The sequence below is a fragment of the Gymnoscopelus braueri genome, assembly GCF_963280865.1.
Source record: "Gymnoscopelus braueri genome assembly, chromosome: 4".
Classification (NCBI taxonomy): domain Eukaryota; kingdom Metazoa; phylum Chordata; class Actinopteri; order Myctophiformes; family Myctophidae; genus Gymnoscopelus; species Gymnoscopelus braueri.
Genome location: NC_137605.1, coordinates 36,073,856 through 36,101,590, shown reverse-complemented (window position 1 = coordinate 36,101,590; position 27,735 = coordinate 36,073,856). Strand labels below are relative to the sequence as shown.

The window sequence follows — 27,735 nt, the reverse complement described above, 5'->3', positions numbered from 1 at the left end:
TGTTCTTCCACTAGTGATTAGAGAATTGTAGAATCTATTTGGTGCATAGGCTACTTTAAATTGTCACCAGGATGAAAATCTTATTTACAACATTGTTTATCATTTTTATGTAACTTAAAAATATTCAGTTTCTTCTTCGACCACAGGTATCCATTCCTCAGTGAATCTTTCAGAGAACATCTTACAGTTAATGATGTTGCTAGGAAGCACACTGTAGCCTAGTCTTGATCACTGTTTCCCAAACAGTGGGTCAGGAGTCAGGATCCATTTGTGGGTCGCGGACCCATTTTTATGGGTCACGAGTAAATAATAACTTTATTCAGTTCCCCCCTAAAAAATTACAGTCATTTCAAAGATTTTCAACAAAAAAAATAGAATTCCATAAAAATAAAAATAAAATTAAGAGGGAGTGAAAATAGCTGACCTACAAGCTCACAACATATTGCATCATGACGTGCTGTGAGCTTGTAGATCAGCTGTTTTCACTTGTGTGGGAGACTTTGGGTCTTGGCTAAAATGTTTGGGAACCCATGGTCTAGATTGTTAACACAATGGGTGTACGATGCACGATGTTAACACAATCTAGACATAACATTATCATATTACCATGATTTATGGTTGAATGCTAGGAGGCTACTCTGAAAATCCAAAAATTATCTACTGCCTTTTTTTAATGATCTGAGATTTTTTTGCGTTGAATATGTCTACATTGTGTGCTAGATGGGCGGGGGAGGAGGATTAGCTGATCCCTTGTCAAGCCCCCGGCGTCGCCTCCCTCCAAGGCAGGCTGGAAGAAGAGGGAGACAGAGAGAGGAACTGTAATGTGAGTCATTCCACGAAACCGGTACGATTTGCACTTTTTTTTTTTTTTTAAATGACCCAAATGTTTCACTTTTCTGAATACCCCACAACATTAAGGACATATTTAACTTGCAGAAAAAAATATTTTCCCATCTCAGGCATTAAATCCATATTATTATTGGTCATTATTATATGATACAGCACTATATTTTCTCAACCCCGTTATGGACACTCTGGAAGCAGTTTGAATATGATTATGAACTGTATTTGTAATTAAACAAACATTTTCCTATTCATAAAATGTCCCTCACACTAATTCAATAATTGGAAATATAAAAAGTACATCAATTCTCCCACTTTTGTTATACTAAAGCCTTAAATGTGCCATTTTTTAAAATTCTTTGATGCTTTTTTATCATAAATCTACTTTAGCATCTGACTTTTAACTAAACAAGGTATTGTTATGATTGCTCTGAACATTTCTGACAGAGTTCAACAAACATTACATACATTTTCATAAAATATTAAAGAAATAATCACAGAAAATATAGGCGTGACAGGGTTGAGACTAGGATAACAGGGTTGAAGGTGGTAAACGGGGTTGAAGAGACAAATACAGCTTAACATAAATAGTTGTTTTTAATCTCAAATTCAATGTAATATTTTCTATAAACATTGTATTTCATTATGCAACCATTTAAGAAGAACAATAGACATCCATTTTAATTTAACTGAATTTTATTAACACTCTTAATGCAGGGTATTAATGATATGTAATATAGCAGTTCTACTAGCAGTTTGCTAATGATCTAATGATCCCCTTAATCCAGACTCTTGTCTGGAGGGTTACTGTCAGGAGGGGCTATGTCCATGGGGATATTGACAGGAGGGGACATGTCTGGATGGACAGGTTCGGGAGGGGCCAAGTCTGTGTCCGGGCAGTCAAAGTCCGGGGGGACCATGTCTTCAGAGCACTGTGGTGGGCCTTCCGCACTGTCAACAGCAGAATGGACAACATCCTGTTCAGGGTCTGGAGAAAGTCAGACTGTGAGAGAGTCAGACTGGGCAACATCAGACCCTTGGTCAAGTGAGTCGTCATCCTCTTCTGAATGAACTTCATCATCACCTGCCTGCATCAGCCAGTTGACTGTACGGACATCACTGTCTTCCATCACGTCAGGCACTTCAGGGCACAGATCACTTCCATGTGCAGCAGCATCACATTCTGAGTGTGCAGATCCACTGTCCACTTCACCCTCACAGGGCAAGAAGCTAACAGAGAGTAGTAGATTCCTGTGGACGACTCTCTCTCTCTGCCTATCAGGCAATCCTTGACTCTGTAGACATTGATCTCAGGCTTGACTGACATGACCTCATAAGGAGTCGACTCCCACTTGTCTGTAACTTTGCGTTTCCCTGGCACACCTCTGTTGGCGATCAACACTCTGTCTCCAACGACGAGGGGTGAGCCCTTGACTTTGCGATTGTACAGCATAGCATGGCGAGTCTGTTCTTTGAGACTGTTCCTCTGCACAATCTGAGCAGCCTCATGTAGATCTTTCTTCAGGTGGGACACAAAGTCTGAGTGGCTGACAACAGCGTCATTGGTGAGAGCATGCTGAAACATGACGTTGACGGGAAGACGAGGGATTCTCTTGAACACAAGGTAGAACGGTGCAAACCCTGTTGTCTCATGCTCCATGCAGTTATATCAGAAGGTGAGCAACTGCAGCATTTGCAGCCACTTTGCTTTGGATAGAGGGGGAAGGGACCTGATCATATCTCCCAGCGTTCTGTTAAATCGCTCTGTGACACCATTTCCCATGGGGTGATACGGAGTCGTATGGGATTTCTGCACCCCGGCCATCTCTAGAAGCTCCTTAATCAGCTTGCTCATAATGTTGGCTCCCTGATTCGAATGCAGACGACGGGGAAAACCATAAATGAGAAAGAAGTCATTCCAGAGACGAAAAGCGACTTGCTTGGCAGTCTGATTCTTGCATGGGAAGGCGTGTGCCATCTTGGAGAAATGATCAGTCACGCCTAGAACATCCACAGACTTGCTCCCTTGCTCAGCAGTCCAAAAGTCTATGCAGACTAATTCCATAGGCTCAGAGGTGACTATGTTCTTGAGTGGTGCACGGCTGTGTGGCTCAGGTGTCTTCCCTACTATGCAGCGCTGACAGGACTTAACATAGTACACAGCATCACGTTCCATGCCACTCCAGAAGAACCGTTGCCTCACCAGAGACAAGGTACGGTGCTGGCCTTGGTGACCCGCTGTGTCATGGAGACCGTGGAGTTGGGCACTATGAAGTGGAAGATCTTCTTGTTCATGTGGGGATCTTTCTTTGTCTTGTACAGTATGCCATTCTGTATGGTGAGTCTACTGCTTCAGCAGCTTGATCACGCTACGTGACTCAACAGCTCTCTCAAGCTTGGTAGGTCTCTTGTGCCTCTGTACAAAGTACATGGCCCTGCTTATTGTGTTGTCATTCTCTTGTTGACTGACAAGCTGGCTCTGCAGGAGTGCAGTGGACTGGTCTTCCTTCTGCAGAAGATTGAAGTCAGCATCTGTTCCCATCACGTGACTCAGACCCCCAGTGGACTGAGCATTGAGGATGGCTCTGATGCGACTGAGCATCTTGTGTCTGGTGGAACTGCCTCTTGCACTGGCATGTTCGATGTCTCACCGCCTTCATCCACAACAGCCTGACAGTTGGACACTCTGAACACCTCTTGCACGGTTCTGTCGTTCACGCCGTTGACCTGGTCCAACAGCGAGGTATAAGGCTCGGTCACAAGGCGATGACTGACACACGACTGGACAAACGGCTCACGGCTCAAGGCGTCGGCTACGATGTTCTTTGGGCCGGGGATGTACTTCAAGTCAAAGTCGTATGCAGTGAGCTTCGCCACCCACCGCTGTTCACACACATCAAGTCTGGGTTTGGTCAGAATGTATGTCAAGGGGTTATTGTCAGTCCATGTGGTGAAGTGTCTGCCTTTCAACCAATGGCTGAACTTGTCACATACTGCCCATTTCAAGGCCAGAAATTCAAGCCGGTGTGCGGGGTAGTTCAGTTGGGAATGAGAGAGGGTTCTACTCGCAAAGGCGACTGGTCTGGCTAGTTTTTCACCACCTTTTTCATCTCCAGGATAAACGCTGGTGCCGCTGTCATTGATTGCTTTTTTTTCCCTTAGCCTATACATTGTTTTTCCATCTTTGTCGTTCTCTCTGCAGGTATTGCTCTCTCCTTGCAGGATCAGCATTTAGGCGGGCACGGTACTGCCTCTGCCTTTCTGCCGCTGTTGTTGGTGCCATCTTGGACTCATAGATGTCTGTAGATAATTACATTGATATAATTAAATCAAATATACTTCCAGAGCTATTCTATAGGCAGAAACTTTTAGAAGAATAGAAAACTTTTCCAATGATGTGATTCTGATAAGCTATTACTGTATGACTGTAAAAAAAAAAAAAACAGCAAACCCAGCTTTAGCGTAGACATTATGAAGTATATAATATGCATGTAGTATAAGAATGTTAATGTAATATAATAATTCATTTAAATAATATTCAACTTCACAACTAAAGTGTTAAAACACAACCCCGTCACAATCTCTCAACCCTGTTATGATGAAATTAATAACGGGGTTGAGTGTAACGGGGTTGTGATTTTTTACTCAAGATGGCCACTACTCTACCTGTGTTGATTAAGAGGAGACCACATGGCATGCATGATAGTAAGAAATCCAATATATTGTTGAAATAACAAAGATAATTTTCCAAAACAATTGTTTTCTATATTTATTACATGTAACGGAGTTGAGCTGTTAAGCTTTACGACCACACTATGCAAGTTTAAATGACTATAAAACATTGTAAAAGAAGGTGGGAAGTTACCTTTCTCTGCAGCATGTTGTTCAGAAGACTTGTAGAATGTCACTTCCTGTTGGTGATGTCACTAAAGGACCAGTTCATTATTTTTATGGAGGGTGGAATGACTTGTGTAACGGGGTTGAGTGCGACTGGGGGACGGATCTATATAATGCAATTTTAATGATTAATCATCTATTTATTAAAAAACAAAACATGACCAGCAATAAAGCACGGATACAATTGTATGTCAATGGCAAAATGTATTATTTTTTTTACATTTTTAATAGTCATATCTCAAGTCCACTTTCATCGAAGGCCATGGGGGACATGAAAAAATGGACAAAATAGGTGGTGTCTACTGAAAAAAGCAAGATAATTTATGATATAAAGATAAAATGTATGTAAATTCTTTACACAATATTCAAGGTAACATTTCAATTGATTCTAAAAAGCTTTTAAAATTTGATTTTGGTGACCCGATGGATACAATACACTCAAAAAGGTCAGAGGGACCGCAAATCGTACCGGTTTCGTGGAATGACTCATGTAATGACCGGTCTCTACAGCTCTCTCCCTCCCTAGACTGGCTTGACTTCTCAGGCCGCCCTTGCCTTCGATTCTGGTCTGCGACGCAATGACCCTCGTCGTGATGGATCGCAATCGTAGACCTTGAGGATAAAGAAGCCAGGAAGACAATAGTAAGAGAACTTGTGCTCATCATTCGGTGGAAGAAGGTTTAAAGAAGAGAGAGAGAGACAGAGAGACGCACGATGGGCGACCAGACGCAGACGGACTCTGCTTTTAAAACCACTGGATCCAAGTGGCTGCTGCCTCTCAGCGACTTCTTCGGATTCCCTCTGGATCAGGTAGAAATGATCGCCACTGGTTGAAAATGTTTTACCTAAGGAAAAGTATCAATACTAGAAAATAGATTATAGGCTACTCTGTTACAAGTAGAAGTCCCGTATTCACAATTTACTTGAGTAAAAGTACAAAAGTATCGGCACCTATACCAAAAGTAAAAGTACTCATTGTGCAGAATGTCCCATTTCACAAGTTCAAAATGTATTGAAAATATTTTGAAAATAGCCGATCTACAAGCTCACAATGCGTCGATTGTGATGCATTGTGAGCTTGTAGATCTGCTATTTTCAAATGGCCAAAATATATATAGGGCTGAAATGTCTAGTATGTTTTGTAATAAATCAAAATCTACAAAGTAACTAGTAACTATTAAAGGTTTCAAAAATTTTTAGTGGAGTAAAAGTATAATATTTGCCTCTGAGATGCAGCGGAGTAGAAGTAAAGTACAGAAAATTGGAAGTACTCCAGCAGTAAAGTAAAAAATACCTAAAAATTGTACTCAAGTACAGTACTTGAGTAAATGTACTTTATACCACTCACTGTCACTGGTCACTGCATCATGTACATGCAGTTTGGTGTTGTATTTTAAAGGACACAGAGGATGTTTGGAAAGAATGTGCACCATGAGTGTGTGTAGTGCAGTTGAAATGTCATATATTCAGACCATGTGAATGTGAACCCCCTCCTCTAGGTAAACTTCTTAGCTTGTCAGCTGTTTGCACTTGCTGCTGCCTGCTGGTTCCGTCTCTACCTCCGCCCCGACCATGCCAGTCCCATGGTCAGGCATGCTGTGGCCACTCTGCTGGGTGTCGCCTTTGTCATCTTCTGCTTTGGATGGTAAGACATTGTCTGGATGCTGTGGGAGAGAGAGAGAGGGGCGTGGGTGGCATATTCATATTCCAAAGGGGAATGAATGAAGGGGCACAGTGTCCCTGCTGATAGCATCATCAATGATTAAAATGCATACTCTGTAGCTACAGAGGTCTTCAACGTTTTTCAAGCCAAGGACCCCTTAGCTGAGAGAGAGAGATGAAGCAGGGAGCCCTACTATATATTGAGTAATATTGTGTTGCAGATTAAACTTTTTCATAGATGGCTTCGTAGACTTGTTGACAGCACTATCATCAGTGTTGTGTCAGTTTGTTTGTTTGTTTACACATGATCTTTTCTATTGATTTGTTGGATTCATGTTAATCTGTATTTTCAGAAATGTAACATTTTAAACCCTCAATATTTAGTCAACTCGACTGTTGGCTCTGTATTTGGTCTGCTCTTTTTCCTCTATACCAACTCTCGGAAAATAGCCGATCCTTGTAGATCAACCAGGGTCCCGGACCCCCTGTTGAAGACCCCTGCTGTAGCACTCTTTTAGAACATATGAGGCAAACGTTGCTCTTATAACACCCATGTTACAAAGTTGGAACAAATCATTCTTTCATATTAGTGCTGGGCTGTATCAACAAAATAAAATACCACAATTGTTTGTTACCTCAATATCTTGATGATGTTGTGGGGATGACTATTGGTATTGGTGCTTTCACAAAATATTTGCACAATTATATTTCTTTATAAGTAGGTAATCACCAGTAATGCCGATATAATCACTAAGTGTGTAAAAGTAAATAATAGAACAGCTTGAACAGTCAGGTAAGTAAAACAAATAATTGCATCACTTTATTGATATATTGCCCAGTCCTATACTTGCAATGACTTTTATCTTATTCTTATCTCATCTTATAGCTTAATGGGTAGAGCAGCATTCTAGAATGCCAGCAGACTTATGGTGTAGTTTTGCACCACTCCTATCCACAAACAGTGAAGCCTGATTTACATTTAGTTGCGTGCAGGTGTCGTGCAGCGCAACATGTTGTTGTGAGCTTGTAGATTGGCTATTGTGCACAATATGATGCCCAACCAATTGTAACTCCAGCTCGAGACACAGGGTCAAAATCTACTCAGATTATGATAGACAACGACACTTTATGATCGCTGGGAACAATTCTGACACTACTCAATGGTCGTTGACACCTGTCTGAGTTCCATCAAACGTTGTATTCATTCTAAACTAGCTTATGCTTTGACTTTATATCATATGGGGTTGATGCTGGGGTGGTTAATTATAGAGACAATAAGAGAGTTGACTACAGTAGAGAAAAGTTCTGGTTGAATGTGATCCAGGTTTAAAGAAAAAAGAAGACTTCTGCTAAAAGTAGAAGTCTTCCGTTTGTCATTACTCATAATGACTCATTAAAGTGGTATAATGTGGTGATTGTGTGTGTGTGTGTGTGTGTGTGTGTGTGTGTGTGTGTGTGCGTGTGCGTGTGCGTGTGCGTGTGCGTGTGCGTGTGCGTGTGTGTGTGTGTGTGTGTGTGTGTGTGTGTGTGTGTATGTTCTCTCCTGCAGGTATTCAGCCCATATCCTTACCATGGTGCTTTTATGTTACTTGATCATCATCAAAGCCAATATCAGCAACCTTCACAGGTGAGAACAGTATATGTTGATAATGATATCACAAAGGGGAATCTAATCTCATTCTCTTTACAACTCATGTTAAAGGGATAGTTCAAGTTCAAGTCTCAATGGGGTGACTAATCGATTGAATAAAAAGTCATTTTGGGGGTGAACTATCCCTTTAAGTCTGAATCATAGCATGTTACGTAGACAAAGCTTAGGAATGGATGTTCCTGTGGAAAAAAACAACAAAAAGCGTATTAGCCACTCAAACGCTATGCTGTATACTTCATTGACTGGAGCCCCCCAGGATTCTATAGTAGCCCCCCCCCCCTTTCCCCTCTATACCATTTGCTGAATATCCTATACAAGCTCACAATGCGTTGCAACGTGATGCGTTGTGAGCTTGTATATTGGCTATTATTGCTAAATGTTTGCCCCAGAATATGGACGCTATGGTTCCTGACTGTGGAACATTGCAATACAAACGATACAATATTTATTGAATGTGTGGTAGACTGGCTTGTTCGCATGATATATTATTTGAGTGCATCATTGTTTGAGTTTATACTTGAGTGCAGTGAGTGCAGTGAGTGCAGTGAGTGCAGGGAACCATGTTATTTGATTCCGCACAGGACTTACCTGTCCATCTTTCTGTTGACAAGTTGCTGACACAACCACTCCAACAGATGTGTGTCATTTCCGAGCATGTGGTGCAATACTATGTAGCTGCTATTGTTTTCATGTTGAACTTGTCAGACAAGCTGAGGGGACAAACTTGCATCACTACTACTATGTGTTTTTGTATGTATGGGGAGTATATGAGGTGAAGGACTTACAGTATGGAAGATGGTTTTACATGTACAGCGACCATGAGAACATATCTAGTTTCTAACAGATAACGTCTTGGTCTAATATGTATGTATGTATATAATTGTATACATGTGTAAGTGAAATTTCTCTTGTGCAGTTATGTTTGCTGTTTGTATTGTATATGAGCAGTGCCTAAGGATCCCGACTTAACCCATTTAGACCTGGAAAGCCTTTTTCTTCTTTTCTTCGACAGTAAGTTGTTAGGGTCTTGGTATTGTCCTCCAGATTCCTGGAGATGGATATACTGTAGATAAAGCTGGTATTGTTCTGTGCTGGTGACATTCTTGTCACATACCTCAGCAATTCTGCTTGAGAGTTTCAGCATACTCTTGATTTGAATTGATCCCATTGGATCATGTGTTTGTAGATGGGTACTTCCTAGTTTGCTGGGCTTTGCGTGCAAAATGTAACAAAGAAATTAAGCAAATATTTCTGATCTATCATTGTACTCTGTATAATAAAAGTCAAATGTATTACCTGGGGCATCGAAAGTAGCATTTTGTCAAATTGGGCATGGGGGGGTGGGGGTTATAATAATACAGTCTAGAGATGGAAATGTTTACTGATGGAAATGTTTACTGACTCACTAGCCCATGGCAAGGGTTTTTCTTTACACTCTAGAGCTAAAAGTTACTGTCCTAATGCGATTGTGAATGGGGGCTACTGGCAAGAGGGGCATATAAAAAAAAACTTGCGTTTCAGTCTATAACGTTCTTGTTCATGTACATGTTTTAACATGTACATGTTTTAACATGTTTTCATTTTTCCGGTACAGGTATTCTATGGTGATGGCTATGGGTTATCTGACAGTGTGCCAAGTCAGCAGGGTCTTCATATTCAACTATGGAATTCTGTCCACAGACTTCTCTGGGTAAAGAAAAGAGCATGTCTTTCTCTTTCTCCTGCCCATATACTGTAACCTTGTTGTTCATTCTTCTGTGCTACAAATGACCCATTTCTTTGTTTTGTCATTTCATTCGCTTCCTCCTGCCTCATCATATTTGTTTTTTCTCCCGTCCCATCATCATGTTCCCACCTCTCTCATGCTCAACCGTTCCCATTTTTCACCTCTCTCATCAATCCCTTTCTACTCGCTCTCTCCCTTGCCCATAACATCCTTTCCCCTAACTCCATCTTATCCCAGTGTTCCCGCCACTCTCCCCAGGTGTACATTGGGTTTATACTTAACTCTTGACCTTGTTCAACTCGTTTCTTTCTACTTCCGAATCCATCCCCCCCCCCCCACTCCTTCTTTCTCATATCTTGTTTACATCTAGAGTAAGTATGCACACCCACGTGTGCATCGTCGCCCCACAGTAATTTCATTCATTCCCTCTGGTCCTCTCATGCCCTCTCTCTCTGCTCTCATTCTCTCCTATAGCCACACCCAGCAGCAGTGGTGTAAAGTAACTAAGTACATTTACTCAAGTACTGTACTTAAGTACAATTTTGAGTTGCTTTTACTTTACTGGAGTATTTCCAATTGTCTATACTTTTACTTCTACTCCACTACATCTCAGAGGCAAATATTGTACTTTTACTCCACTACAATTATTTGAAAACCTGGTACTTTAAGTACATTTGGATACCAATACTTTTGTACTTTTACTTTTAGTAAATTTTGAATTCTGGACTTTTACTTGTAACAGAGAACTTCTACATTGCAGTATTGATACCTTTACTGAAGTAAAACATTTGAGAACTTTTTCCACCACTGCCCAGCAGATGCATGTATGAGTCATGCACTCTAGGTTTCAGAACAGTTCTTGTGTTATCGGTGAACGTCTCTACAGGTGCTGTTACCGTTGACAGGCTCCACCAGCACCACAGCCCTGTGTAAATAACTGCACAGATTAAAAAACACAACGGCGTAGGTTATTAACAGTTGACATTGCCGGGCTGCGCTGCTGATTTGACACTGACTGGCTACAGTGAGTTTGTTGTGCTGTAGAGGTGGTGGGAGGGAGCAATCCACCCCTGCGGTCACAGTTGCCTTGTGTTTGAGGCATTTTCATTCCAAATAGTCCTGTCTGACTCTAAATAGTATTCTAGAATTGTTGTATTTACATTCATTGATTTAGGGCTGGGCAGTATATCAATATCTATATTGTAATATGAAATTAGATAACTAGACACAGTTGTTACCATTAAGATAAAACAACAGATAATGTGAAGAAAGTGCCACATACCAGAAACCAACTCTAGGGGCCTGATTCATAAAACTGTTCTGTTTTATTTCTTTTTTTATCTCAATTATCTTAAATGTGTGCGCGTGTGAACACACGCAATGACCTTTGCCACTAGATAGCTACCAATTATAACTTTCCTTTTATAAATGTACCACACGAGTAAGAAGAGTAAGAAAACAAAAGAAAGTCAACTGCATCCATAACCCCAGAGAAATGAAATGCATGCACAAAGTCGGTTGTAAACATAAAATGCAACAAGAGCATCTAATCTGCTAAGATACGTACAGTACAATATCCCTGCAAGATGACACTATGGAGATGAGGTTGCTTCACTAATGCCGACGGAGAAATGTCTGTCGGTTAGGTATGACCTGAACCATTCCAGGGCGATGGTATGCCCACCCTGTTTTGCAGCCTGCTGATAAGGGCCGCATGGTCAATAGTGTCAAAAGCCGCAGTCAGGTCCAGTAGGACTAAGATGGAACAGTTTCCTGAATCTGCTGCCATGAGAAGGGGAGTGACAACTGCAGATTTAAAATGGGCAGGAACGGACCCGGAGGACAGGGAGCTGTTCACGATAGATAAAATACGGGGACCGACAGTGGTTAGGATCTCCTTCAGAAGGCTGGTGGGAATAAAATATAGGGGACAAGAGGGGGGACAGGAGGGGGGGGAGGTGGTCTTCATGTGGGCTGTTGTGTTCTGAAGGGTTAAAAGGGATATCTGATTAAAATAACAAAAAGAGGCCTTAGGGAAGCTATTGGCTGCATCTGGACTCCGGAGGGAAGGCAGAGGAGACTGTGAGGTGACCAGCTGAGATCTAATTAGATCTATTTCATTTGAAAAAAAAAAAAAAAACTGCTCACAACTCTAAGGGGAGGCAAGCAGATTGGGGTTGGGGGGGGGGGTTTGCCGACAGCATGCACAATTGTCCTGAAAAGAGTTCTGGAGTTTAGGTAGTTTTTAGTAATGAGATTAGAGAAGTATTTTGCTCTGGCATCTTTAACTGAGTTGTTGTATGATTTCATGAGATCTTACATGATTTTGTAAAAAACATTCTTTCCATTTCCGTATGGATTTCCTGAGCTCTCTTTTAGTGCGAGTGCTGCCATTGAGCCAGGGTGAGGTGATTTTGGGTGTGTTGGTATGGGTTTTAAATGGGGCGACAAGGTCAAGGGTAGTTGTCAGTGGAGTGGGATAGGGCAGGAGGAGTGCTAGAGGAGGTAAACACAGAACAGAATTTGGCAGAGGTTGATGGGTTGATGATACAAGAACGAATGGGAGCCGACACTTAGTTAAAACATAGTCTCTGCCAAGCCTTTGGCCTGGCGGAGACAATAATGGAAGAACAGCCATTTGAAGTAAATTTGAGCAAATTTGCAGCACAATTTATAGCATCTCTCATCAGGTTGAAATTGAAATTGAAAACACGTTGGGTTTGGATATTGGCTTAATTCCTCACACATGTATGTAAAATGTGATAAAGGGAGCTCACAGCCCTCTGCAGTCAGAGGTTGTGCGCTGCCGTCTCTACCAAACATAACCAGCAGGAAATTGACATATACTGTGCTGCTTTAAATTTGTGTAAGTAATATCCAGTTTGCTTAAAAATGTTCTATGTATGTAATATCCACATCAAATCTATATTTACTTAGTGGGTAATGGCTTATTTTATGGCGTAGTTCAGTGGTTCTTAACCTTTTCAGGCCGCGACCCCCCAAAATAATCATAGTTGAACTGGGGACCCCCCACCCTGACAAGCACTTGGAATTGTAGGAGTTGAGGCATTACCTTTAATTTGACTCGGTTCCACTGATAAATATTGGGAAAATAGCCGATCTACAAGCAATTGTTGCCTCTTTCTTATATTATTTGACAATTTGGCCAATGTTTTACCAGTTTTTATAGTATAGTTTGTTGATTACTTTTGATGCAGTAATGGTCTTATTTATTTTCTTTCTTTCTTTTTTATTTTTAACCTCTATTGCAACTTCCTGTCCTGGCGGAGACCTGTGCTCCGAGGAGCACTTTTTCTAGTTTATTTTCTTTCTTTATTTTTTTAATTTTTTTTAGGTATTTGAGGTAAAAGATCTTAAAAGTCCTTAAATTGTCACTTCACTGACCCCCCAAAAAAAGAAATCACGTGGGGACCCGAATCACAGGTTGAGAACCACTGCCGTAGTTAACAGTTTGTAGCCTATAGTTGACCTAAATGAAGGCAGCCTCAGATGACCTCTGTGTGACTCTCGTGATATTAGATTAGTGAACCAAGTGCTTTTAGTCTGAAGACATGAATGGTCGTGAATCACAAAGACGGTGATTTGTGTGTAGTGTTGGTTAACCTGTACAAAGTAATGTAATAATCTGTGCATGTGCACGTTATATATACTGTAGGCTCTCCCTATCTCCCTGCCCTCCCGCTAACTCTCCCTACCTCTCTCCCTCTCCCTCTCTCTATCTATTGCTGATCAAGCTCTAGTCACTCTCTACAGAAACAATTGCTTAACTACGTCGATTAGGGCACGTGTCGTGCACTCCATATATGGGCACATCATATGCAGATTCGCAATGATGTCAGGCATGTATAGTCCATTTATGGGAATATCTGCACACACTGCCCGCTAATTCAATTGGGAGTCAAAGATGGCTCACAGGAAGATGTCATCCTAATATTCTAATGAAACTGCTGGTTTCCACAGATTTAATGCTGTTGACTGGTTATTTTTGCATTAATTACAACAATTTTAAAAACGAGGGGTACATTCAGTTGAACACGACTAACAAACTACTACTAAGCTATTTTTTTATATTGATGTCCATAAAGAAAGTTGTGCCATCACTGTAAATATAGACATTACATCGAAGAGTTGAGCATGAGTTATGGCACCCTTTTGATTTATAGATTGATTGATTTGTATTGATTGATTGATTGATTGAATACTTTATTAACAGTTTGCAAAGACAAGCACAGGGAAGTACAGTTTAATACAAGGTCTGTTAAGAGGATTTTAAACCCAAGAAGTGCTTTCTTGGGTTTAAAATCCTCTTAACAGACTTGTTTCCATTGGGGTCCTTTGTACTCAATTCATCAAAAATTCACCCTGAAAATGTTGCTGTCATGGCAGCTGCAAACTCTATAGGGTGATATACTGTTGCATGCTGGTGTCAACACAGCAACACGGCGCGCAACCAAGTATAAATCAGGCATATAGACCCGGCACTACCAGCCACTCAGCCAATATCTCTCAGCTCTGGTTTATGTTGCTGTTCATACAATGGAGCCCTCTCACACACGGCCTGATGTGTGTATGCGTGGATGTGCAAGAGAGTCGCACATTCACATAAACACTCACGCACACACGTTCACACATTCTTGTGTCAACAGAGAGGTCTTTATCTGTGAATGAAACTGGTTAAAAGATGCAAAACGAGACTTTAACAGTTCAGAAACTTTTGTGGCTTTTTCTTCTAACACCTCTCACAGTCTAACTGTGTCCATTCATAGAAGAGGCCAATGGCAATTTTAATTACCCTACCCACAGCAATGTATGGCAGGGTATTGTAATGAAGAGATGATTAACCTTTTGGTTGAAAAGGTCTCAACCAATGGCTTGGTGGACTTTCATGAAACTTTGTGGGAATGATAAGTAGTCTGCACCGAAGAGATAATTAGGCTTTGAGTCAAAAAGGTCAGCCGAGTGTCATAGACCAAGAGATGTTGGTGTGGCCAGGGTTGGCGCCCCAGATTAATTTGTTCAATTTATTATCATTCTACTGTTAACATCTTTTAATGCATATGTTATGTCAATCTTGAGAATACTACATAGAGATGATGTTTTCACCCCTGTGTGACTGTATCTGATTTTGAAGCTTAAAGGGTAAGACCACTTTGGTAGAGGTTTGGGTTGTGTAGTTACCTTGCCATGATGTAACTCCAAAGGTGGGCAAGAAATAAAAAATAATTGCTCCATTGATTAGAAATTGATAATTCAAAATATGCTCCTCATTGACTTACATTGTACGGTAAAACTGCTCTCAAAGTCACTCTTTTAGCACAAAAACGAACGCAAACAAAGTTGATTCAGACAATATAGAACATCACCATACCCAGTACTGTTTTTTTTTAAATAAAAATGTCAACTTCCTGTTGATTTTGCCATTTTTAATAAGTAGAAAAGAAAACCCGGACTGGATCGGCGGATCCGGATCCAGATCTTCAAATAGTAAAATCAACAGGAAGTTCACATTTTTATTAAAAAAACAAACAGTACTGGGTTTGGTGATGCTCTATATTGTCTGAATCAGCTATGTTTGGGTTCATTTATGTGCTAAAAGAGTGACTTTGAGAGCTGTTTTACCGTACAATGTAAGTCAATGAGGAACATATTTTGAATTATCAATTTCTAATCAATGGAGCAATTATTTTTTATTTCTTGCCCACCTTTGGAGTTACATCATGGCAAGGTAACTACACAACCCAAACCTCTACCAAAGTGGTCTTACCCTTTAATTATCTCGCAAACCGCTCCACCGATCAGCGCCAAACCTTCATGCATGCAGACATTTTTCAAATTAGCCTCAGCCCACTTTATCTTTTGGCCTATAACTCTTGAACCGTAGGTCATACAATCAAATTTACCCCTGGATTCCATTGATCACGATGATCTAGTTAGTAATTGCTTTTTATTTAATTTTGTATGCCTTTATTGATAGGACAGTAGACTGACAGAAAATGGGGATAGAGATGGGGAATGACATGCAGCAAAGGCCGTCAGGATCGGGACTCGAACCCACAACACGCTGTCAGGCTACACTAAGCCTAGGCGCGTTTTATGTATTTTTTCAATAATTCATGTCAGAAAGATGCTCTCTATTCTTGTGGTACCATATGAATAGATGTTTAATATGAAAGAGATATTATTTCACTTTGGTACAAGCAAATATTACTTTCCCAGCACTTTCACATTTTTATCAATCATTATTCTTTAAAAAATCATTTGTCTCTCCCTCCTCCTCAGGCCTCTGATGATAGCAACCCAGAAGATCACCACACTGGCTTTTCAGCTACATGACGGTAAGTCAAAGGAGACATACTGTAGATCTATCCAGTATGTATCATTGCCTTTACATAGACCACCAACACCACTAGTGAGACCCTGGCAACAGAGATGCTACAGCCTCTCAGTTGGCATTTCCCTCTGTTTTCCAGGCATGTGTAAGAAGCCAGAAGAACTTACACCAGACCAGAAGCGTCTTGCTGTAAAGTATGTATTCATTAAGTGAGATCTTTACTATAATGACATTTACATTTTAGAGCCGTTCTGAAACCAAATCGTTAGCAATGTTTCAAAAACAAAGCCAGGCTAAATAAGTCTCTCTAATTGAGTGTAAACCCATATGATATAGCTTTAGTTTATACTGTACAATGCATAATGCAGAAAAATATGCTTGGGATAATTTTGGAAGTTATGCTGCCTCTTACAGTCTGTGGTGTATTTTTATGTACTCCCACATAAACCATACAGTATTTAAGATGTTAGCTATTTAGAAAGCGTTGGTATCATTGTGTTTCAGGAGTCAACCCCGGTATTAAAGTATGGTACCTGTGAACTAGTTGTAGGTCCTGTCCAAGTATTTTCTTTCTTTCTTTTTTATTCGTTTTTTTACATTAAATAATGCACTCCTCTTTCTTTCTTCAGCCAACAAGGATAATGACAAGCAGATGCAATCATGGTGAATAATATATACCTATGAGCATGCAGAGAAATTAATAAAGAGGCACCTTTTTTTCTTGGAGAAGAGATTGCATTTTTATGCATGTCATTGTCAACCGACAAAACCTACATTTATCAGTACACCATGCATGTTTTTTTCAAAGATAAAAGTATCAAAAGCCTAGTGTTATCGTGGAATGAAAACCGTGTGACCAACTTTGTTGTTTAAGATTTATTTCAGTTGAAGGTTTGTTTTGACATTTTGAAAGATTTTACATGATACAAACTAAGTACTAAATATATCTTCCTACAGGAATCTTTTTAGGGTTCAAACTTAAATGAAAACAGAATGAACTGAAGGTTCAAGAACTAAATTGTGATAGGACTAAAAATGTTTTCCAATCATTTGCTTTTTCAACAGCAAGAGGCCGTCATTAATTGAGTACCTGAGTTACAATCTGAACTTCCTGAGCATCTTGGTGGGGCCCTGCAGTAACTACAAGGACTATATAGACTTCATAGAGGGCAGACATATACAAAGGAAGCTCAGACATCACTCGGGGACCTGCAACGGACAGAACGGCTATGATAAAGCCCCTGACCCATCACCTCTGGTATGTAACTTCTTTTACAGTAAAGAAGTGGGGGAAATTCTTTGACTTACAAACTCCATCATTGCAGTTTCAAGAAAAGTGGAAAGAGATAGAGAACGAAAGAAAGAGAAAGATAGATCAAATATGACTCCAAACTAACTTACACGCAGTGAACAAGGGGTTACAGTGTCCTCACCTTATTTTAAAGTCCATAAAAATTTATGAAACAGTTGTGTCTTCCCGGTTCAGTTCCAAGCACGGCACTGACCGCTTGAAGAGACATAGTCCATCCCCTTAAATGCTTTCTTCATCAACTTCCATCGAAGTGTATTCCTTGTAAATAGTGTCGCTCCATAGTCACTAAATGTGTAGCCTCGGAAACCCAGGCTTTTTTTTTTGTTACAAAAGAAAAAAAGCCTGGGGGAGCGATGCAGGAACGATGGTCTTGGACCTTGTTATCTCCTAACCAATCAGAGTGCAGAGGGGCGTCGCTCTAAATTTGGTGACGTCAGCGTGCTCCGTGCACAGGCCGAGGGGGGGAGGGGAGGGGAGGCGGGGACATAGATTGGTGAAGCAATAGGAAGCCACGCACAAATCCAGGCGGCTGTGTTTGGGTCCGCCCTTCAAGACCATGGATTGAGCTCGTAGCCTCAGGCTACTAAATGTGTGGACAGCTTGGTTTCTGTTCCGAATGAACCAGTGTGAGCCGGTCTAGGTCCCACCTACTGCATCCAGTAATTTGCACACACATACATGCACGCTCCATTTCCGTATCCACTCTAGACGAAGACCGGATCAGCAACCTGCAACGAGCAATGTGACGAGTTACTGTTGGCAGGGAATGATAAGTAAAGTAAAATTATTTATTTTGAAAAGAGTAACGAGTAATATATAACTTTATTTTGGTAACAAGCCCAAGACTGTTCCCAAGCATGTAGCTAGAAACTTGTAAAGCATTGGTTCTCAAAGTGGGGTCCGGGGACCCCCAGGGGTCACAATAATTTCAACCACTTTATACGTTGGCTATTCAAAAATAGCAGATATACAAGCTTGTAGATCTGCGATTTTTGAAAAAACATTCCAAAATGTGTGCAAACCTTTGAATATATATATTTCTAAAGGGAACATTTGTAACTCAAATCTTTGCTTCTGGGGGTCCCTGGAACAAAATATTTGAGAAGGGGGGTCCGCCGCCAAAAACAAAAGTTTGAGAACCACTGTTGTAAAGTACATAAATAAAATGTTTATAAATAAAGTGTATTACCACTTCTTACTATCCAAACCCATTGGTTATCCAAACCCATGGGGATCATTGTCTTGTTGGTAATAATGCACTCCTCCTTCAGAATGCAGTGTGCCGTAAGCTCCTGGTGTGCTGTGGCTGCATGCTGTTCTTCCTCACTGTGACCAGGTCCCTGCCAATCACATACAACATCGATGTCCACTTCATCAGCCAGGCCTCCTTCCTAACCAGGCTCACCTACGCTTTCTTCTCCATACAAGCAGCAAGGCCCAAATTCTACTTTGCCTGGACGCTAGGTAAGCCCACACGTTTGACTTTCCTGCATGTCACTCTGCAGCTGTTTGTGTCAATGGAGTAAGAGTACACATTTGTGTGTACTTCTGTGTGTGTGTGTGTGTGTGTGTGTGTGTGTGTGTGTGTGTGTGTGTGTGTGTGTGTGTGTGTGTGTGTGTGTGTGTGTGTGTGTGTGTGTGTGTGTGTGTGTGTGTGTGTTAGTGAGCACACATGCTTGTGCAGTAATGGTATTTGTATTAGGGGTGTGCCGATATATCGTCCCGCGATATATCGCGATATGTTTTCGTGACAATATGTATCGTTTTGGGGGGGGGAAATATCGTTTTGAAAAAAAATATATATATATATATTTTTTTTGTTCAATAATAATAATCAGGCATGCAAACAGCCCCGAGGTGAAAAGGGTGACAACATGTTGTTTTTTTTTCGGGTCAGGTGTCCCTATTTGGATTCAAAACGGCTATTGTAGCTGAAAAGCTACAAGTTTGCATGTCTGAATAATGCTTTTTTTCTCCCCCATATATTTTCATAATAAAAAAGTGCGTATCGTATCGTATCGAAATCGTATCGAAGTTGTGAGCCCAATATCGTATCGTATCGTTTCGTGAAATTAGTGTATCGGCACACCCCTAATTTGTATGTGTGCTTGACTGCCTGTCTGTATATGTAGTGTTTACTGTTTCTTAGTGCATACAGTACGTTTAAGAACCCATATGAATATAATGTGTAATGTCAGTGTGTATACACCATAATCCTCTGGTCATGTTGTGTTCCTGTCTCTGTCCTGTCAGCCGATGCCATCAATAATGCAGCAGGCTATGGTTTTAATGGGATGGATGAAAATGGCCAACCATGTTGGAATCTCATCTGTAACCTCAACATCTGGGGGATTGAGGTACATTCGGTGTTTCACATCATTTCCTATAATATCCTGTGTTTTGTCACTGTTTGCTGTAGTATACTCTTTAACAGGAGATGGTCCTAAACTTATGGTGCAGGTGACAGTGTGTTAAAGGGATGGTTCACACCCAAAATGACTTTTTTTCTATCGATCAGTCACCCCATGGAGACTTGAATTCATGGATATTTTTTAGTTTTTGTCGCATTCCTAAGCCAATAATTTGATGACCGGCAGCGGTTCCGGTAGGAGACACAAAGAGTCTCCTACCGGAACCGCTGCCTACCGGTCCGCTGGTCATCAATTTATTGGCTTAGGAATGCGACAAAAACTAAAAAATATCCATGAATTCAAGTCTCCATGGGGTGACTAATCAATAGATAGTTTTTGGGTGAACTATCCCTTTAAGTTTAGATTTTCATCTCTGTTAAGCCTAATCTATACTTCGTCACAACAGTGTCACAATGTGTTGCGATGTTAGCTTGAATATGTGTTATTTTCAGTGAGCGACACTGTTGTGCGACGAAGTGTGAATAAGGCTTCACTGCCATTCTGTGTGAGCACCAGTGACCCCCTAAAGTAGATGGGCTGATGCAGCGTTTGAGTAATAAATCTACGTTTGCTTGCTGATGAGATCCAGAGTCCTTGTCTCTTTTCAGACAGCAACCAGCTTCAAAACCTTCATAGACAATTGGAATATTCAGACTGGAGTGTGGCTCAAGACGTAAGTAACGCTACAGCTCTTCATGCCTGGTGCTTCCTTTGTTAACCTTTTATATCTGACTTATCTCTCTGAATTGTGAAGTATTTGAATTCTGTCATGCCTGTGAAGCACTTTGAACTGCAACCCTGTAATGAAAGGTGCTGTACAATTATTTATTATTTATACCTGCCAACACTCCCAACCCTCGCGGGAGTCTATCCCTAAACCCTTTCTCCCGCTGTGGTCCCAATTGGTAATTTATCCCGTTAATGCCCCGATTTAATGCAAAGTGCAAATCAAAGTTGCAAAAGTGAAAATGGATTAATCAGTTCCTATGAAGAAGACATGCACTTCAAGATTTCAGTCCACTTGGTGCGAGATCTTCCCCTTTCCAACTCCATACGCACGCACGCACGCACGCACGCACGCACGCACGCACGCACGCACGCACGCACGCACGCACGCACGCACGCACGCACGCACGCACGCACGCACGCACGCACGCACGCACGGTAATTTATCCCGTTAATGCATGGTAACGCATGGTAATTTATCCCGTTAATGCCCCGATTTAATGCAAAGTGCAAATCAAAGTTGCAAAAGTGAAAATGGATTAATCAGTTCCTATGAAGAAGACATGCACTTCAAGATTTCAGTCCACTTGGTGCGAGATCTTCCCCTTTCCAACTCCATACGCACGCACGCACGCACGCACGCACGCACGCACGCACGCACGCACGCACGCACGCACGCACGCACGCACGCACGCACGCACGCACGCACGCACGCACGCACGCACGCACGCACGCACGCACGCACGCACGCACGCACGCACGCACGCACGCGCACACACACACACACACACACACACACACACACACGACACGTGCATGCACACACACACACACACACACGCACACACACATGCATGCAAACACACACAATCATGATATTTTTGTACATTTCATATTTTTAAGACTAAAGTGTTATATGGGGGTTATGGCCATTTGCTGATAACCCAGAAAATCTTTCTGTTTTCACAGACTAATGTTGGCAGGTATGACTCTCATTACAGCTCCTGCACACAAACCTCTGTCACTGCTATTTATTGTTAGTAGCACCTCCTCTTCTCCCTTTCTCCTCCTCCTGTACCTTGTTCTGTCTCTCCCCTCCCTTCTAATCTCTGTCTTCATCAAAGCTATGACTTAAAAAGGGAAAGATAGCATTGTGTTATCTTGAACAGTGGTTCTCAAACCTAAGAGAAGATCTGTGTAAAAATAGCAGATCTACAAGCTCACAACGTGTCGCATCTTGAGCTTTTAGATTGGCTATTTTCGTATAGCCCAATTATAAAATAGGCAAGACTGGTTAAACCGATTTTGCTGGGGACCCCCTGGAACCCCCTCAAGGACCCCACTTTGAGAACCACTGATCTAGAATATGCTAGCTCATTCCAATTGCATCATGTGTTGTTTGCTCCAGTGGAAGAGAATGATATATATATTTATATCCAAATGAAAACTTGTTCAAAAACAATAAATAAAACAATAAATGAGTGTCTTCTTCTCTTCCCTTTGCTGTCCTGTCCAGTGTGTGTTATGACCGAGCACCACATTACCGTACAGCGCTGACCTTTGTCCTGTCTGCACTGTGGCACGGTGTGTACCCAGGGTACTATTTCACCTTCATCACTGCCATTCCCATCACCACGGCAGCACGAGCTGTGAGTACTCCTCTTCCTCTCAAACTATAATGAATCACTCTTTACCTAAAAGTAGAACTAAACGGCTTTAGTGTTGTCTCAATGTATGTATGTATCCCCTAAAAAAAAGCCCTAAGCAGCTCTCTGGTCAGCATCTTTCTACTAAGGAACTACAGCAACAACTGCTAGCCTGGTAAACCATCCCGGTCGTGTAGTGTTGTCAGATCTACGATAATTATTGTATTTGTACGATTTTACCCTCTGTATGATGTACGATCAATAATTCCCAAAATGCCCAAATGTATGATAATTTCGTCATATCACAAAAAAGTGTGTGAATAATTCAACATTTCCCATCTGGCAACAGTGCGGTCGCATTAATTCACATTATCATGTGTCTTCTGCAGACCGGTCTGGCCCCAAACGCTGAGTGGACGTTTTTCAGAAACCAAAAAGTGGAAGAGCCAACCACTTCCACTTTTTGGTTTAAGAAAAACATCCACCCAGCGCTTGGGGCCAGACCGGTTTGCTGCTTTGATATCAACTTTACTGTGAGTCATCAATCAGTCAGTGAAGTAACGCATGTCTTTTCTCTTTTCATGCCACCCTGCCCGGCCCGTCCTGCCAGGTGCGGAAATCATTCCGCCACCACTTCCTGCGCTCCAGCGACGTGAAGCTGCTATATGACATCATAACGTGGGCAGCCACTCAGCTGGCTATCTGCTACACCGTCATGCCCTTCCTACTGCTGGCAGTAGAACCTACTATGGTTTATTACAGGTATGATGACCGGACCATTATGGGAAGTCATGGAGCTACTGTATGGTTCTCCAAGCAATTTACTTTCTATCAGTTGCCATTCAATTTGAGACTTTTTAAGACAATTTGAACCTATAGCCCAGCCTGTGAATTACAAGCTATCAGTTGGTGGGCTGATGAAATATTCTTTCCTGGTTGCGATATTATTATAACAATTAGAGAACTCTCTAGAGTCCCCATGTATTATTAAGTACAACTATTCCACATAGCCTATTATTACCTTCTGCATAGAGAGAGAGAATCCAATTGTGTGAAAGTATTTATATAATCTTAGTAGAATGGATGTTAGTTTATGTGTGTGTGTGTGTTTGAAGCCTTAGAAGCCTAATTATCTCCCTTGACCCGGAGGGATTCCTGTGTGATTGAGAGGTATGTTACAGGTGGTTACAGTTGCATATTATGATAAAAGCAACCACAATGTTCTCTCATTTATTCTAAAGGCCATATAGTTTAAGATTTATTACAGGTACGTAGGAAGATATACCGTAGATGCTAGATACGGACCACCATTATTAGGTTTGCAATATGGAAGGACTTAATACACCCTCCATCTCGTTTTCCAAAATGACAATAAAAGTTTCTTCTGTAAAAGTATAATATACAGTGATTGAATTATCTGATTGATTCTCTATGGCAGAACGTTATTTAGTATTTGTCCTCTTGTCCAGTTACATGTCAAGGTTACAAAACGTCTACAAGTCTGTCCCGTCGTTTCAGGTCCATGTATTTCTACATTCACATCGTCTGCATTCTGGCCACGATCGTCCTGCATCAGACCCAACAAAAACCCAGGGACCCTTCTCCTTCTGCCACTACCAAGACTTTCACCTCCTCCTCTCCTCTGTGTCCGTCCCAGTGCCAGGCTGCTCACTCCAACAACAATGTGAAGGGAGACTGAAAATCTCTCTTCATCTCTTCATTTGGATCCTTGTCCGTCATGTTATAAAAAAAACAAAAAAAACAACAACAAATGGATAACTCAAAAGGCATTCAGTAAACTCACACTGGAATATTGTACTTTTTTTTTAATGTGTTTTGAGGATTGACACGTAAAGCAGGAAAAATGAGACAGCACAACACAATGCAGGATTTGAGGCCATGCTGTGGGACGTGTACACAGAACGTGCATTAATTGCGTGTGCCATCTGGATAATTTTGTTTTTTATATGAACCTGATGGGACTCCCGATAACTACAGCTTACACTGCAACAGATGCTAACAAACACTTAGGCCTAACGTCCCGAGAGAAACTGACATACGTTAACGTTTCTTCTAGCGTTGCTGGCCTAGATCCCTCCTTTCCCTCCTGCAGGCCCTCTTCTTCCATCTTTTGAAGGAACCCATCGACGTACCGGCCCACCCTCTCCGAGAACTATGCAAACCGAGAGGAGTGAGAATGCAGGCTCTCTATATTCCGTCCTTCTCTGATCTCCCTTCCTCTGCTTCTCTCCAATCTTCTCCTCCTGCATTCTCCTTCTTCTTTATTCTCACTGTTTCTTTCGGCTTGAATCTGGGATCCAAGCCAGAACAGTGGGAACACTGGCAGACAAACACAGGGAGACACACAGGGTACAAATACAAGGGCATAAGCACACGCACGCACGCACGCACGCGCACACACACACACACGCGCATGCATGCACACGCACACACACGCACGCACACACACACAGACACACACACACACACACACACACACACACACACACACACACACACACACACACACACACACACACGCTCACACACACACACACACACACACACACACACACACACACACACACACACACACACACACACACACACACACACACACACACACACACACACACACACACACACACACTCGCACACACACAAATGATCATGAAGCAGGCTTAAAGGTACACTAGCAATCAGTGCACAGACTTGTTTCTGCGCCCCCCACCACACACACACACAAACGCACGCACGCACGCACACACACACGTACACACACGTACACACACACACACACACACACACACACACACACACACACACACACACACACACACACACACACACACACACACACACACACACACACACACACACACACACACACAGAGAGGTGGCACACAAAGGCAGCCTTGTATGACCACAACAAAAGGCCATGCCTAGAGGAGGGTCTGTGTGCCTGCTGCACACACTGTGTCCACGTTCTGGTGGTTGTGTGAATGAGTGAGCCATGCTCTCCCTCCGGGCGCCATGATCTCTCACACAAACTCTGTCAGCGACCATATCGATCTTAAAATGTACTATGCCACTATGTTTTTACAAAGCCATTTTTCTTTGCACGGTTTGTAGAAAGAAGTATCTACTGTAGAGCACAGTACACTAAAAAACTCCATCTCAAACCAGTTCACATGAAATCTCAAATGGACTGTCACTGTCATTTCTATAGGAGCTTTAAATACTGTAATATAATGGTAGTATAATGTACTAAGAGAAGAAGAGGAATGGTCTGAATAAAAAGTCAAAGAGGTTCAAATAACTAGTCTTCCAGGGACGAGTATGTGGAAGGATGCAGAATTGCCACAAGAGTTCTATATTGACTTGTCTTCCTTTTTTATGTTATAAAGCAGACACATCTTGAAGAATATTTGTTGTTGTGATATCGACAAAAGACTGATAGAAACATTAATCATACAATTATTTACTAGTCATGGAGAATGGTGCTGGATACCAGATATCATGATATGAGCAATGAAAGCAAAGCAAGTTTGTGGTTATGCAGAAAATAATTTGGAATAATTGTGGTTCGTTCTTTTGGGGTGAGGTTCATACGCTAAATATATGTGACCTTTGGCCCCCAAAATAGAGAATGTATTTGTGAGAACAAATAGTATTTGTTCTCATTGTGAGGATATAGTTTTACTAACGCTAATGTATAGTTATATAATATTGTTAATGACTGGACGTTAATGTATAATGTGTTTTCCTTGGGGGAGGCTGGACCCCAGGAAGTTGTGAGCTAGCTACAGTAGCTAGGGGGCTTCAGCAGCCACAGAGCATTATAAGAGAGACACCTGCTGGTTGTTTCTATGCTTTCCACGCTACTGAATGAAGCCATGAACCCAAGCCATGTGATGCTGAGCAGAGATACAACTACCCTGTGTACTGTAATGTGAAACGTAGCATATTTTCCATAATTGTTTTTCTCTGAGGCTAATCAAAGCCATTCATATTGTAGTTACGGTGAGGAAAGAGCTGGATTCATCCTCTAATGACATTTCTAGAAGATGTTTGGAAGATCCAGCCTATAATGATTCACAGGGCTATGGTACGATTCAGCCTGGATGTCCAAACTACATCTAAACACTTGCAAATATACGCAAGATGGAATGAGATGTGATTTTTAGAACTGCCCTTTCACAGGTGAAGAAGAATTGGAATTGGAGGTTTATAGAAATCACTTTCTATCCCTTCTAAGTGCATTTACACTTCTTATTTTCTCGAAGCTTCTGCAGCACACTGTATGAGTGGACATACATTGGCTGATTCTTGACTGGATTTACATTCAACAATCTGGTTTGTAATTGTTGCTAATAGAGCTCTGATGTTTACATGGCTGCCTAAAGTCTGTTTTGCCTCATTTTGACACCCATCTATGCTGCAAAAAAAAAAAATTCGGGCCTTTTCTGCCTGAAAATAGTGAATCTACAAGCTCACAACATGTCGCAATGTGTTGTGAGCTTGTAGATCGACACATTTTTGCTATGCTTGAACATTCTTGATTTATTCTTATCGTTGGAAAGAAAAGAAAAAATAACATTTTGGAAAATGTTTGACTATAATGACATGCTCAAAATAGGGACGCTTGGTTGAAAATGATTAAGTGGATGTGTACCAGCGAGTAATTGAAAGAAATTATATTGGCAGTAAGTAAGTATGTTTTTTTAAAGACTGAAAAGTGGTAGCTTGCACCTTGCTAACACTGATTATTATGAATTATATTCTGAGATTTCGTTTTTAGGTTAAAAATTCTTACTGTACCTGTCAGTCCACTTCAGATAATTTGAACTCAATTGATTCTAATGGAGAGAATTTGACCTGAAAGTGATGTCTAACCTTTGTGGAGTAATACGTAGTTGTGCTACCCATGAGAAAAGTCTGTGTTCAAGAAAAGTATACAACCTTTGGCTCCTGAACGCCTTTAAAGTGTTATTTTAAAAAAAAAGACAATGCTCCATCAAAGTGCAAGATCACTTTTACTGTAAGATACGTTTGTGAAATGTAGCCAATATTAGTAGTCATACTCATAATCTTTGGGATTAATGTTGTAATTAATGAGGAGAACCTGTTCATGGTACTGTATGTTTGTGTGCTGTGTGTGTTTTTAATGCCGGGAAATAAGCAATGCGTGGCATACTGACTATTAACCACATGAATTTCTCTTGGCAGACTGAGCAGCTATTTGAATGAATTACCACTCCACTACATTACAAAGCTATCTTTTTTTATTGTGTGTATGTCTGTATTATATGCATTGTGATCTAATATATCATGTGGGTGTGTGAGCTTATTTTGTTTTTGCCCCATTTGCTATGATTTTAGCATGGTGTGTGTTCCACACGGAAGTAAGAGCACATTGTTGGAATGAAAAGGTTTTGAGTCCAGAAATAAATGCTTACAGAAATGTACTAATTGTAAATTAAATTGTGTAAATTATTTAACTTACATT

General features: G+C 41.2%; 1 protein-coding gene across 1 annotated transcript; it reads left to right on the top strand.

The window, feature by feature from the left end:
* The first annotated feature begins 5,244 nt into the window (after positions 1–5,244).
* On the top strand, positions 5,245–23,928 carry mboat1 (membrane bound O-acyltransferase domain containing 1). The gene is made up of 13 exons (XM_080426242.1): positions 5,245–5,550; positions 6,240–6,385; positions 7,952–8,029; positions 9,648–9,743; positions 16,080–16,135; positions 16,271–16,325; positions 17,197–17,389; positions 18,715–18,907; positions 19,697–19,800; positions 20,463–20,527; positions 22,097–22,229; positions 22,837–22,988; positions 23,745–23,928. Exons 1-13 carry the CDS (start codon positions 5,455–5,457, stop codon positions 23,923–23,925), a joined length of 1,548 nt encoding a protein of 515 aa, XP_080282368.1. The 5' UTR covers positions 5,245–5,454; the 3' UTR covers positions 23,926–23,928.
* Positions 23,929–27,735: the final 3,807 nt, after the last annotated feature.

What these genes read in the sequence shown, in the direction of transcription:
- mboat1 (XM_080426242.1), top strand. Translation starts at nt 5,455, where the DNA reads ATGGGCGACCAGACGCAGACGGACTCTGCTTTTAAAACCACTGGATCC. An exon ending in TCGGATTCCCTCTGGATCAG is followed by an intron (nt 5,551 to 6,239) that starts GTAGAAATGATC and finishes CCCCTCCTCTAG; the next exon opens with GTAAACTTCTTAGCTTGTCA. An exon ending in GTCATCTTCTGCTTTGGATG is followed by an intron (nt 6,386 to 7,951) that starts GTAAGACATTGT and finishes TCTCTCCTGCAG; the next exon opens with GTATTCAGCCCATATCCTTA.